This window comes from Lactuca sativa, chromosome 8 (genome assembly GCF_002870075.4).
Source record: "Lactuca sativa cultivar Salinas chromosome 8, Lsat_Salinas_v11, whole genome shotgun sequence".
Taxonomy (NCBI): domain Eukaryota; kingdom Viridiplantae; phylum Streptophyta; class Magnoliopsida; order Asterales; family Asteraceae; genus Lactuca; species Lactuca sativa.
In genome coordinates this window covers 158,455,713-158,470,255 of record NC_056630.2, presented here as the reverse complement: position 1 = coordinate 158,470,255, position 14,543 = coordinate 158,455,713, and the positions used below count along the sequence as shown (strand labels likewise).

Below are 14,543 nucleotides of genomic sequence, written 5' to 3'. Positions count from 1 at the left end.
GGAGATTTCTGAGGATGAAGCAAGCATTGTTAAAAGAGTTAGGAAGTCCACTCTATGCCACGAAAGATTTGTTCATATGAGTGAAGATGGAATGGGAAGCTTGTATCCAGTGGGAGAATGCCAAATTTGAACATTGTGATAGATGCTTCTAACCCATGCTCTTTTGGTAGACAGAAGAAATTTAGTTTAGAGAAGATTGGCAAACTGCCTATGTTTGGGAATTCGGTTTCAGTTCATTCTGGTCTTTATAGTCCCACTTCATTTTCTTCACTGCGAGGATCTCATAATCTTGACAGACCTATCATTGGTTAAAGGATAAAAGATTTTTAGGAAGCAGTGGGAACTCTGATAAACTTGGAAATAATGGGAGCTCTGGTGAGAATAGTTATAAGGTTGGAGTTGTGGGTTTTTCAAATATCAAACCACCTATTATCGGGAGGACCACTAAGCGAAGTACTCCAAAGAGATATTCCCCATTAACTAGTGATTTGTTGATGTGTGAGAATAAGTCAAAACCAGAGGCCTTAAGTAAGAACTCCATATAGTGAAGAAGGCTATGGGTGAAAAGTTGAGCAGACTGTAGAATTGTAAGATGTTTCAGGTTAAGGATGAGATAGATGGCGCTAAAACTTTCAATGGAAGATTGGTGTTTAATGGAATACAATAGAAGGGAGAAGACGATTCTCTAGTTACAAAGCTGACTACAATCACTTTTATGTTGAATGCAGTGGCATCTAAAAATCTCCATCTAGAACACCTAGATGTGAATACAACCGATATCATTGATGATAAGCTGGAAGGAGACATCTTGAAGGCACAGCTAGAAGGTGCTCTTACAGCTGGTAAGAAAAAGTTGGTGTTCAAGAAGAAAGAAAACTTATACGGCATGAAGAAAACTTCTAAACAGTGGTACTTAAATTTTAATAATGAATAGGAGTGGGTTCAAAAGACGTGAGGTTGATCACAGTTCTTACCTGAAGAAGTAAAGCTCCTCCTAAATCATCCTCATATCAAATGTTGATGTCGTGTTGATTGCTAGTTCCAACACGTAGAAGATCAATGAGCTTAAGATGTGGCTGACTAGAGAGTTCAAGGCAATGAACTAAGGGCTATTATGCTGAAGAAAGTCCTTAGTATGGAGAAATCAGCAAATAAATGCACTAAGGTGTTTACCACTAAAAAGTTGAAGCCATGCATGGCTTCAGCTACCCTTCCAAGATTTTGATGACGAGGGTTGGCATAGAGAGAGAGAGAGAGAGAGAGAGATTGAGAAGAATGTAGAAGAACTTGGATGGCAGAAGTTGTTCAACCCTTCAAGTAGGAGATTGTTAGGGTATGAAGTCTTGTCCAACATGGAGCACTTGGAACTCAATGGAGCATTTGGGATTCATGTAACGTGTGACAAAGGAATGGTTCATCTGAGAAGGGAATGGATCTCCTCACAAAGGAATGAATCTCTTGACAAAGGACAGGATATGCCAAAATGGTAGCAATGCTACGAAGTGACTTGATATGCATCAAATGAAATGATATGTCACCAAGTGACTTCGTATGGCACCAAATTGCTTGGTATGCCACAAATTTACTTGATATGCCACCAAGTGACTTGATATGCCACCTAGTGATATGATATTGCACCAAGTGATAGGATATGCCACCAAGTGACAAGATATGTCATTCCAGAGGTGGATGCGTCATTATGGAACATTATGCGCCACCAAGGTTCATGGTGTGCCATCATGGATCCTAATGCACCACTTGGGTATCAAGTTCACTATGGTGCTTAAGATTGTCCAAATGTTGCTCAAAAGAATGAAGATGCTCATATAGGATGTTCTATGCGGCTGATGTGCCATTGTCATACATGATGTGCTAACATGTGTTTTCGTTGATGCTCATGAGGTTAAAGATTCTAGAAGCATCCATATGGCCTTCTGTGATTGGTTAGAAATTAGGGCATCCTCATTATGGGATAATTATGAATGGGCCCGGCCAATCATAATTATAGTTTCTAATGCTTTCCTATAAATAGGTTCATATCTCCATTATTGTTAGTTGCACATAAATTTCAAGAGAGCAATCATTATGAGGTTAAGAATGCACATTCTATGGAGGAATTAGTAAGGAAGAGATATTCTTTTGTTTTGAGAGGTCAAGTTATGTAACAATTGCGACTCTTGGCATCAATCATTATTCACGAAAAATGAAAAACGTCAGGTATAATAAACGTAATATGTTTTATATATATATATATATATATATATATATATATATATATATATATATATATATATATATATATAACAATTGCGACTTTTGGTATCGATCATTATTTACGAAAAATGACAAACGTCAAGTATAATAGACTTAATATGTTATATATATATATATATATATATATATATATATATATATATATATATATATATATATATATATATATATATTGAGAGAGAGAGAGAGAGAGAAGTAAATGTCATCCCTATCCCAGAAATAAAAATTTCGTAGAATATAAGTTCATATGAAGGAGATATGAATTTTATAAAATATAAAAATCAATTGTGTAATTAAAAATTAATAACATCAAAAGCTATGTAGAGAGCACTACTAGAAAAACAGTCTTTTACGACGCACAAACGCGTGTCATAAAACGCTCAGACAACGCGCAAATACGCGTCTAGGAAGGCCCAATATTTGAATTTCTCAAAATAAATTCATCTATAAACCTGATAAAATTGATGGAAAGCAGCTAAGTCAAATAGTGTCTGTTTAGAAGAAAGAAATTTGAGATTTTAAGTAGTTAGAGATTTGAATGGAGAAATCTTTCCGTAGTATCGATGCTAAAGTCCGACATTGCGTCTTTTTTCTTTGGAGCCATCGTCGTTGCCCCATAACATTGGAGATGGAGTGCCCTAATGTTGTCTTGACAGACGTCGACGACCGGGAATGGCAAGCAACGATGGTTGAAGTGCGAGGGAAGAAGCAGGCGGCAATCAATGTCGGGAGAGGAAAGGAAAAGCGTCGATAATTAGGGCAAGAGGGAAAGGAGAAAAAAGGAAGGCGGGGTTTTTATTTTTTAGGATTTCAATCCCCCCCCCCCCCCCCTCCCCGCCTGCAATTAAAGGATGGAACGCGCGTTTCTATTAAAATTTATAAAATGACACCCTCAGATGACACACATTTTATTATAGGTGTCCTCCATGTTTTTTTTTAGACTCTAATTTAAGGGCACGCAAAAATGCGCGTCCTAAACTTTTAAAATTTCTAGAGAGATGACATTGTTTTTAGGTCAGATACTTTTACGTATCGTAAATCAATGCATATCAGCAATTACGCGTCGTAAAATGTTGTTTTTCTAGTAGTGGAAATGTTGACTTTTAGCTAAAGTCACAAAAAAAAAATCGTAATACTCCTTAAGATGGAAGTTTGAGAAAAAGAACGTCAAAATCAAAGTCCATATGAGAGAGATATGATTTTCGCAAAATTATTAAATTGTTTAAACATAAGGAGTAAAAATCAATTTCGAATTAGCCGACACAACTTAAAGGAAAATTGTAATACTCGTCAATAAACACGTGTGGATACAAGGAACTTCGAAAACGTAGATCGTATGAGGAAGTTACAGAATTTATAATAACTAACATTTTCGGCACGCAATGCGCACGCGTTCTAGAATGGTACAATACGGACCTAAGGAAATCAGACCCATTGCAACATCTAGTTCAACCCTACCCATTAGACATGACATTGCACGTATAATGTCACGACGTGATAAAATCAATAATGCGACAACGTGACAAATAAATAGCTTTGAAATGAGAATATACCATTTCACAGATATCTTTCGTTTAACTTGCTACCTTATTTTATTTCATATTGATTTTGAGTTCTCTTATTATTATTATTTTATTCTATTTTATTTATTTTAATTTCTTTCGAGCCTGGTTCATCAAGAGCCCCTCTGGCCATTTTTCTGCAATTAGAAATTATCGAATAAAGTATGCTTCTAGGCTGAGTTTTACGGTCTATTTTTCCATTTTTTTTAAAATACAGAAGGAATACATATTAGTTTATTACAAGTCAATATATATATATATATATATATATATATATATATATATATATATATATATATATATATATATTATATGTTATGTCGCTACTCTGTTCATTCAAAATATTATATATTATATTCTATCGTTACTTTGCAAAATCGTAGAATTAATATTTCACCCGGTAGATACTCCGTCTATATAAATATCGATAATTATTAGATGTTGTTGCTACTCTACCCGTATAAATATTGATAATTATTTATGTTGCCGTTACTATTCCGGTATAAATATTGATCATTATTATACGTTGTTGTTACTCTACCCGTATAAATATTGATAATTATTATAGGCCCCCATTACTTTTCCCGTATAAATATTGATAGTTATTACATTTTGTCATTACTCCACCCATTTAAATATTCATAATTATTATATGTTGTTGTTACTCTATCCGTATAAAAATTGATAATTATCATACGTTGCCATTACTCTGTCCGAACCTTTAGGACAATTTTTTACGTAGTCCGCTGGCCAAAAATTTTAGGATAATCATTGTCCTTAATTGTCACTTTTCCTTAATATCCTAAAACTGTCGAGAATCTTTTATATTTATATATATATATATATATATATATATATATATATATATATATATATATATATATATATATATATATATATATTCACTTATTAGAAATTTATGGAAGAAAACTATATCAAAAGGAAACATAAGGATAGCCAATGTAACTAATTGTACCATAACCTATATATATATATATATATATATATATATATATATATATATATATATATATATATATATATATAATGTTAAATATACATATGAATAATTATGTAAGGAAATTAAATTATGTTGTCACTCCTCACCAGTATTGGTTACACATTATGTCATCATTCCATCAGTTTGGCTTTGTCAAGGATATCCGATTCCTTGGGCCTTTTTCCCGAACCTGTGGCTACCTAAACCTCATCCGGCTTCCTCTTTCGGATCTGCTCCAAATCAATTTCCCTCTCTCTAGCCCGAGCGATCATATCCTCCAACGTATTGCAGCTGGACCTGCTCGCAAACTGCCTGATGTCATCCCTCAACACCTCATGATATCGGGTCTTCTTCATCTCCTCATCTACGAAATATTACGGAACAAGAAGGGCCCTCTCCCTGAACTTGGCGGTGATCTACGCCACAGTCTCAGTAGTCTGTGTCAAATCTTGAAACCCCCGTGCCAACTGCTGCACCTAAATAATCGGTGAAAACTCAGACCTAAACGTGCCCTAAAAATCTCTCAATGTCATCGCGTCTAACGCGACATCATCACCAATGGCATGACCAATCTCCTCCCACCAATCCCTTGCCCTGTCCTTCAGAAGATAGGAGGCGATTCTAACCTTGTCCCCCTCGGGGCACCGGCTCGTATGAAACGCGTTGGCAACATCAGCCAACCATCTGCTGCTAGCAATGGGGTCCCTAGCCCCATGATAATCTGGTGCCCCGCAAGCCCTGAACTCTCGGAATGTCAAAGTACGCACTCCCATCAAAGCCATCATCTTGGTACGGAAAGCTCCCAGCCTCTCATCCAAGATCTCCAGTATACCCTCCTTGACCATGCCAAAGATCACAGGAGTCTGGTCTAGTATGTTGCGGGTAACCTCAGCTGATATCAACTCCCTCATCCGCTCTTCGAGCTGCTCGGCTCCTGAACCTGAACCTGATCCCTCTCTGGCGCCTGATCCGCCCACTGGTCTCTCTCGCAATGTCACCATGCTGAAAATATAATACGACCAGTTATCAGAATACTTATCACTGCTGCGAGACCAAACACATGCACTACCAGTTTCCCGGTCTCATCTCGGCCTTTCCCGAATCGAGTACGGATCCTCTGCTTTCAGTTGTACAGGACCATACTACCTTCCATATCTATCCGTACTTTCCTCAAGAACTTCTTCGACTCCACCAGGTTCCTTTTCTACTACTATTGTTCCGAGCACTACCTCATCCTAGGCTTGCCCTAGGGAAACCTCTGACTCAAACCAAACCAGTCCTCATCCGCTGAAGGCCTCCTTGTGATGCCAATTAGCCATCACCTGGATACCATCACTTGTGACGAGGCTTAGATAATCCTTCGAGTAAAAGACTCATCCCTACAACGCTTGGACTCAAACACGATATGCAATAGGGCCAAATCCAACACTCTGAGATTATTCAACCCTGATCACATGTGACGTGACGTATTCACCTAATGGCTAACTCCCATCACTTAGAATCCCACAATGCACAAAGCAAGCAGCATTCAGACAAGGGAAAATCTAACCATAACATACTCAAGCAATCATAATCTCATATCAAGAATCTATACTAGCATGCAACATAAGCTCATAAACTCAGGCATAACCTAAACATGCTATCCTACTAATGTCTAACCAATACTATCATGCAGCTCAAAAGCACATATAACAGGCACATAAGGCATCCTCCCTAGATCCTTAGTCCTAATCTAGCATGTTGTTCTATTAAGTGGTAATCATAACATAAACTTGTATGGGTAGTTTGGGGTACTTACTTGAGCTCGGCTGATTGCATGCACCACACCCTTTTCTCTTATCGAAATTCTTTTCTTTCTGAATTCTTTTTGCTTTTCTAAAACTGTTTCCTTTCTCAAAACTCTTTTTACAAAACTATATTTTGAGAAATTTTATACCAATCCCTTAGTTTGAGTTCAGACACATCCGAGAGCATGTCTAAATCCCTCAAACCAAGGCTCTGATACCAACTTGTAACGTCCCAAAAATCTGTACCAAAAAATTTTCTTTAAATCATTACTAAAACCATATTCATAAAAACATATCATAACCATAACATAATTATTCAGAGTAATAAATTCCAAAGCATATGTTCATTATCAGAGTAAAACATCCCAGGCTGACTAATCTAAGGTGTGTGCCATGCGATCACCCGAGCTCTTCCCTCCGCTACCGGAAGTACCTGAAACCAAAACTGAAAACCGTAAGCACAAAGCTTAGTGAGTTCCCCCAACCTACCACATACCATGCATAACACATACTGCACATACTGGGTCACGCCCGCTATTCTGGGCCTCACCCCCTACCTCGGGTCTCGCCCACTACAATGGCCCCGCCGCTCCAGGCCTCGTCTGGCTTCGAGCCCCGCTCGGATACAGATCTGTTACACTTAGGCCTCGCCTGTCACTGGGCCTCGCCCACTAACATATACTAACACATAAGCTAACATACACTAATAAATCCTATCCTGAGGCCTCGCCTATCTTGGGCCTCGCCCTTGTCCTGCTACTGATGAGTCATGGAACCCCGTCCACGCTCCTACTAATAGTGAGATACGGGCCCAATCCACACTCACTCTATACCTATCTCGGGCCTCGCCCCTGCTCTGCTACTACTGAGATATGGAACACCGTCCATACTCTGCTATTGGTGAGATACGAGACCTCGCCCACACTCACCTTCCTACCAGGCACATACATGTATCACATAGAAAACAACATGCAAACCATTCCTTCGGCACCCGCCCACTAACATTGGACCTCGTCCTGAAGATCATACTAGCATATTGTACCTAGGGCTAACCCTCGGGTCTTCCTACTCATAACTACATGGGCCGGCATTGTGGCCGTAGACCCATTCACACAAAGGGAAAACTCACCTGCACTGTTGAACTTGCTGATAACCCCTCTGGATGCTAACCGACAATTCCTTGAACTGTTGCTCCACTAACTCCCTGAGCTACCAATATCAATATAACACTTAGTCTAACTGTCCTTCGAAAGTCAACTAAGTCAACTCTGGTCAAATTCAAAGTCCTAGTCAAAGCCAACCTTCCAGGTCAACCCTACTCGCCGAGTCTGCCTACTGACTCGCCAAGTTCATACACTCGAAATCCTTCAATTTGCGACTGGACTAGCCGAGTCAGCCCCTGACTCGCCGAGTCTACCGATTTCCGACTCCTGACATGTCCAACTCACCGAGTCTCCACTCGACTCACTGATTCGAGTCTTAACTCAAAGGGTTTGGGGTTTCGCGACTTGACTCGTTGAGTCCAAGAACAGACTCGCCGAGTCCATAACAATCTTCTACAGACTCGCCGAGTTGTTCTTCCAACTCGTCGAGTCCATGCTCAAGTTCATTAAACTCGCCGAGTACACCCATGTAACTCGTCGAGTCTCTTCAGATCTCAAACCATATAGTGGCTTTTCGAGCCATGCAGGGGCTCCAACTCATAGATATCCACTCTTCCCAAGTCCATTCCTCACGTAAAGTTGCAAACTTTACGTGAAACCAAAGAGATATAGGCTAAAAACACTCTAGGGCTAGGTTTTGTGACCAAGGGGCTTCACCAACAACTTATTGGCATAAACTTTATGGCTTCCTGGATCCTTAATAGCCTAGATCTAAGGTAGCAACCTTAGATCTACTCCAAACTCGGAATAAACCTCCTCGTTACTCAAAAATGCCCAAAACTCAACCATAAGATAGATCTAAATACAATAGGGTCATCTTATTACCTCAGAATATCTGAAAAGCCACACCAACTCTGGATCTAAAGCCAATCCTTGAATCACCAGAGGTTCCTTTCCTCCTTCTTCCTTCAAATCACCCAAAATGGCAAGAAAGCTTGAATGTGCAACAATGGAGGCTTAGGGTTTCGTGTTCTGGATAAGAGAGGCTATAGAGAACCCTAAGGGAGAGAATGAGATGTTTATATAGTGCACAAAGTCCCGAATTTAGGGTTTTCCACTTCAGACCGGACTCGCCGAGTCCTCTTGCCTACTCGTCGAGTCAGTCGCTTACTCTTCGACCCGGATCCCGCTCGGACTCGTCGAGTTCCACCCTGGACTCGACGAGTTGACCCCCCTTGACTTAGGGTTTTCCTTTCCTTTCTTGGTCTTTCTGATTGTGGGTGTTACACACACACCCTGACCTCTCACTCACACTAGGGGTAGTTAGTCGATTTATGGAGAGACCAACTGTCAAACATCTACAAGCACTAAAAAGGATACATAGATACATCAAGGGCACTCTTAACTATGGTTTGACTTATACCAAAGGAGAAAGCAAAGTTACTCTCACAGGGTACTCTGACAGTGACTTTGGAAAAGATATGAATGATGGAAAGAGCACAGGTGGGACAACATTCTATATGAATGACAATCTAGTGACATGGGTCTCACAAAAGCAATGCAGTGTAGCTTTGTCGTCCTGTGAAGCAGAGTTTATGGCAGCAACCATGGCAGCTTGCCAAGGTGTTTGGCTTCGGAGACTTCTCACTAAAATAACAGGGAAAAATATGCCACATGTAGCTCTGTTTATTGATAACCGCTCAGTTCTTGAATTGATGAACAACCCGATGTTCCATGGACGTAGCAAACACATCGACATAAAGTATCACTTTATTAGAGAATGTGTTGAAAATGGGGAGATAATAGTAAGTCATGTGTGTGGCATGAAGCAAAAGGCAGACATTTACACAAAGACAATGGCATGAGTGAAGCATGAAGAAATGAGAGAGCTAATTGGGGGGAAGGCAATCACCAACTTCTGAATTAAGGGGGAAAGTGTTAAAAATAATTCAGAAGTCTTTTATTTAATTTGTTACACGTTTAAAATTGAGTAGGAAGAATAATTCAAGGCCACGTGACAGATATGCCCCTGGCAAGTAGGTGGTAGTTCCAACTTTTCTGCAATTTCCTTTCTTTAAATTCCAGGCGATGTGTACGCTCGATTGTATCCTCTGTTGAAGTGAATAACACAGAAAAACCTTTGCCTAACCACGGTTAATTCCTTGCTCTATTATTTGTTTGTTTGTGAAAAGCCAGTTGAAGGGCCTGCCAATTCCAACAATCCTTATCTCCTATCTCTGATTATTCTTCTGCAATGGTAAGCACTCTTGGTTAGAGCCAAGTTTTGACTTTGTGAAGCAGACGAAGAGTTAGGTAGATTTAGCAGCGGTGGTGGTGGTCGATCAGACTCCATTGACTGTCATTGTGAATTTGTGATAGGTGTTGTGGCTTTTTTAGGTGGGTTGCAGAGCAAAGAGAAGAGAAAAGGGAGATAGGCATCACGTGATCCACGAAAACTAAATGACGCAATAGCCCATGTAGATAAGACTTTGTGTTGCCTTCAAATGCGTGCACATTTTGATCTTCGTTGTAAAGGGTGTCGAATGAACTTGGTCAAGTTCTTGAAGCAAATTAGCAAGCATGAGAATAGATTTGCATGATATCTATTATTATTTTCATATTGCAACTTCTCAACATCGTACAAAATGGATTTCTATTATTGAAATTAAGGTATATGTTACATGTAGCAATGCACAAATGTATATTGTGTGAAGGAAGCCCCGACACTATCTAGCACGGACAGCATAGATGGTCTGAACCACTGTAAGAACAAAGAGAGCGATTCCTCCAACAAGAGTAATCATACTCCATGGACTACTAAAATATGTACGCTTCAGAGCAGCAATATTTTTGGGCCAGTAATTGTTGTAGTGGGTATCCATATCCTGCCACTGATCAACGTAACAAAACATCCGTATGGGTTGTTGTTTGCAAAGGCTGTTGATCATGTCTGCAGCCTTTTCGTTTGAGCCTAAATGGTTGAGAACGACCTTTGATTCTATCAACTTTGCAATGTCTTCTTCAGTATCCACTAGCATATCCATCGCCATAGCATATGAGGTAACATAACCATGTGTTTTATATGAGGAAGAGGAGTGTTCATAGGCAATGAGATTCCTTAAAAACAACTCAGTGAAGTTGTCAATAAGCAATACCGGGATTCTGAGAGTAGGCTTACCCCAACACCAGGAGAAGCAGGCCAATGGACAAGACTTGAACTCCATGGCCATTGGCCAAGGTTCATCTGGATTATTAGGCTTAAAGATCACCCCTGCCCTGTCAAGTTCTACAGCCGAATGTATTGCTGAACTTGGTAATCCTTCTGAAGGGGAATTGTTTCGTGATGGATGGAAACAATTTTCAAGAAAGCCGAGAATATGATCTTGAAAATTTAAACGGGGGGTGATATTGGCTGTTATGCTTGTTTCAAAGATGTTGCAAATTTGTACAAGTGGAAGCAAAAGGGTAGTAAGTGAGGCTGTAGGTTCAGATTTTAAAATGGTGCTATCAAATATGTCTTGAAGAATAAAGAAAGGGATCTGGTTTTCTACGAGCACCATGTCATAAACTATAGATTGCCACGCCAAAAGGATCTATTTTCAACATTGAATTCTGATCTGCCAAGGTATTCGAGTATGAAACATGCATCGATAACCATCATTTTGGCAAGTTCAGTGTCATTGTATTTTTCCATCTTTATCTTGTCATAACATGCTCTGATTCTGTCTGTTTTAGCAACCACTTTCTCCACACATTCTTTTAGCATCTGGTTGGGAAGGGAATAATCAGGAGAATACAATAGTTTATGAGCATATATACTTCACTTTCTGCTCATCAAATGGCTGAAGATGTTGTTCATCTTTGTGAAGAGGTCCAATAGAAACCACCCGAGGGTTGAAAGAAGTAGGGCTGAGATCACGGAGCCCACTGGGGACCACGTCAATAAATGTTCGATATAGTCCCAAACTAAGACTTGGATTTTTTACAGAATCAAAAAGATCTTGGACAGCTTTAACAATAACATCTACATCTCCATCTCCCATCTCGAATTTTTAGCTTAACTTCCTGTGGTTGCCAAAAGTTGTAAAAGAGAGTATATATAGTACGTATACTTTAGCTTTTTTCTCTGGAAGTAGTAATTTTAAATATACAGAATCAACGCTTGTCTTTTCGTATCTAAACTTTTTTTAATTTTAAATATACAGAATTTCTCTTGATATACGAATGGATCTTTATAACACATATTGAGTTATAACCCAAATCTCAACCAACTAAATCCTAAGAATAAGGGAACAAGTCCAAGTTAAAACATAAAAAATAATATCAAAGAAACCCTGATCACCTAATCGTCGGCTACCGCCGGTCACTGCGCTGGACGGTCGCTTTCTGTGGTTCATGTGCTTGTCTCACCGTCTTCATTACCTGTTCCGTCTCTCAGTCTCACCAGTGCAGCTCACTGGGCTTCCATGTTAGCAGCGCCACAGTCCGACGATAACTCAGCCCCTTGGCCCTCTCCGACTCTCACTGCCACGTACGCAAATCTCTCCCTTCTCAGTCTTGCTATTTTTCTCTATACTTGATTGTGTATTATTTGAATTGTGATAATGCGTTGAAAAAAGAAAAGCCCACGTGGAATATGATGGGATTGAGAGGTTCAGAATATGCCAGATATTTTATTATTAATTATTATATTTTTATCTTTTGTTAACGTCATTAAGAGTTGAGATTAAATTACAGAAATGACCCTATGGCAAGATTGTGGAGTTTTATTTAGTCCTAATTTTTTGAGTTCGTCAAAACTCGTCCTAATTGCAGGTTTAGATTATATTTGGTGTCTCCTTCCGTTACCGTCTAATCGAGCTCCATTGATTATTTGAAAAAGGCTATTTTCGTGCGTTTCTTGTTATTTTTTCATTTTCTGAACAACAAGAATAAATTTTATAACTAAGTTAAAAAAACCCTAATTGACTTGGACTAAATAGGTAAGTAAATCACCACTTCAATGCATGTCATATCTTTTGTTTTTGGTTGTTAAAATTATAAATTTGTTTTTTTTTTTTGTGTTAGGATTTGAGATCTTGATTTGTATACTTGGAAATTTTGTTTGGTCTACCTGTCTACTACCTGTTCGATGAAATGCTTAAGGGAACGATATTGGGATAAACTTGCGGCCCAGTTTAAATTACTTTAAAAATATATTAGTTTAAATTACTTAAAAAATATACTTGTCGATTTTTGTTATCCTTCACGGTTTAAATTTATATGTTTCTCCTTAAAGTTTCATGTTTCATCTCTAATAGTTCTTTGTTTATATTTTATTTATAATGCCTTCTTTGACCCTTGATCACATTGGTTAGTTTCTCATACTAAGTTTTATTTGAAAATTATATTTAATTGCAAGTTATTACACTATCTAATACCCTAATAATCTCTAATATTTGTAAAAGATGGTGAAAGTTATTATTTTTTATTGCAGCTTCTCTTCATATTGATTATCGGATGTGGTTTGAGTTATGGAATGCTGCAACTGAGGGGATTCCACATTGTGGGGCGTTGGAATTCATTACAGAAGCAGGCATGGTTTATATACCTTATTGGGTATTGATGGAATGCTCATGTAGATCGATAAATATTTTACAATATGTTCTTTTAACCTTATATTATGACATTTTTTGGAAAAAAAATTGCTTTTAATATTAAACTTTGAAAAAAAAAAGTTCATTTATAGCATCATATTCTTAAAAAGACTTTTTTGGATTATTTTTAGTTGATATGGAAAGTTATATTTTTTGTATATTGAAGCTCATTTAAACGATTGTTTTCTGGAAAAAAATCATTAATAGCATTAAACTTTGCAAAAAAGTTCATTAATAGCATCGTAGTTTCATTAAAATGACTTTTCTTTATTCTTTTTGGTTAATCTAGAAAAAAATTATTTTTTCTCTACATTAGAGCTAATTAATAGGATTTTTTTTAAAACATTTTATTAATGGAAAGTACATTTTTATTTTCTTTCGCGTAATAGACAATTTATGTAAGAAAAACATTTCAAATACCGACCATTTGTGTACTTTTGTTCACATGTTAACCATTTATGTACTATATAAATTTAATTTTTAATTAGTAGATCATTAATATGACAATTTTCTAGGGAAAATTTGTTTTTGGTATTGAAATTTGAAAAAAAAAAAGTAGAATAATAACAATATATTAATTTATTTTGTATTTATCATATATATATATATATATATATATATATATATATATATATATATATAAGTTATATTATAATATAAGTTTTTAAATAAGACATAACGAGATTATCACCTTATAAAAATAAAAATAAGATAGCAACCAATTAATTGATTCTTTATTTCAATATTTCATCATTATCTTTAAATGATTAATTATGTTCTAAAGTTTTGTTATACAAAATTTTGTCAGATATATAAAAGAAATCATGTTTTAATTTTTCAAATTATAAAAGTAATCATGGTTTATGTTTTTCATATATGAAAATCATATTACGAAAAAGAGTGTTAGCATCTACTTGTTTTAAAATAAATTTCACATATTATTTTAGTTTTTAAACAGATATTTTGACAAAATAACTATTTTTTTAAGATTAATGTATACTTATATGTGAATAAGAGATGATACAAGAAAAATATATTACATGTTCTTTAAAGTATAACATGTTCCTGCTAAGAACATATGAAAATTTGCATTCATAAATAAGTCTCATTTTTTACCCAATTTGCTAATATTTATTGCAACACACCCTCCCTGTAAACCTTAAGCCCTAAATAGTCGTTTG

The 14,543-nt window shown here is 37.2% G+C and overlaps 2 protein-coding genes across 2 annotated transcripts; one reads left to right on the top strand and one right to left on the bottom strand.

The window, feature by feature from the left end:
- Positions 1-9,060: 9,060 nt before the first annotated feature.
- On the top strand, positions 9,061-9,591 carry LOC122195428 (secreted RxLR effector protein 161-like). Its single transcript, XM_042897317.1, has one exon. The coding sequence runs from the start codon at positions 9,061-9,063 to the stop codon at positions 9,589-9,591; it is 531 nt and encodes a 176-aa protein (XP_042753251.1).
- A 722-nt stretch (positions 9,592-10,313) lies between these two features.
- LOC111884064 (uncharacterized) lies at positions 10,314-12,345 on the bottom strand. The gene is made up of 2 exons (XM_023880392.3): positions 12,069-12,345; positions 10,314-11,791 (listed from the first exon to the last, which is right to left on the bottom strand). Exon 2 carries the CDS (start codon positions 11,284-11,286, stop codon positions 10,453-10,455), a length of 834 nt encoding a protein of 277 aa, XP_023736160.1. The 5' UTR covers positions 11,287-11,791; positions 12,069-12,345; the 3' UTR covers positions 10,314-10,452.
- Between the last annotated feature and the right edge of the window lie 2,198 nt (positions 12,346-14,543).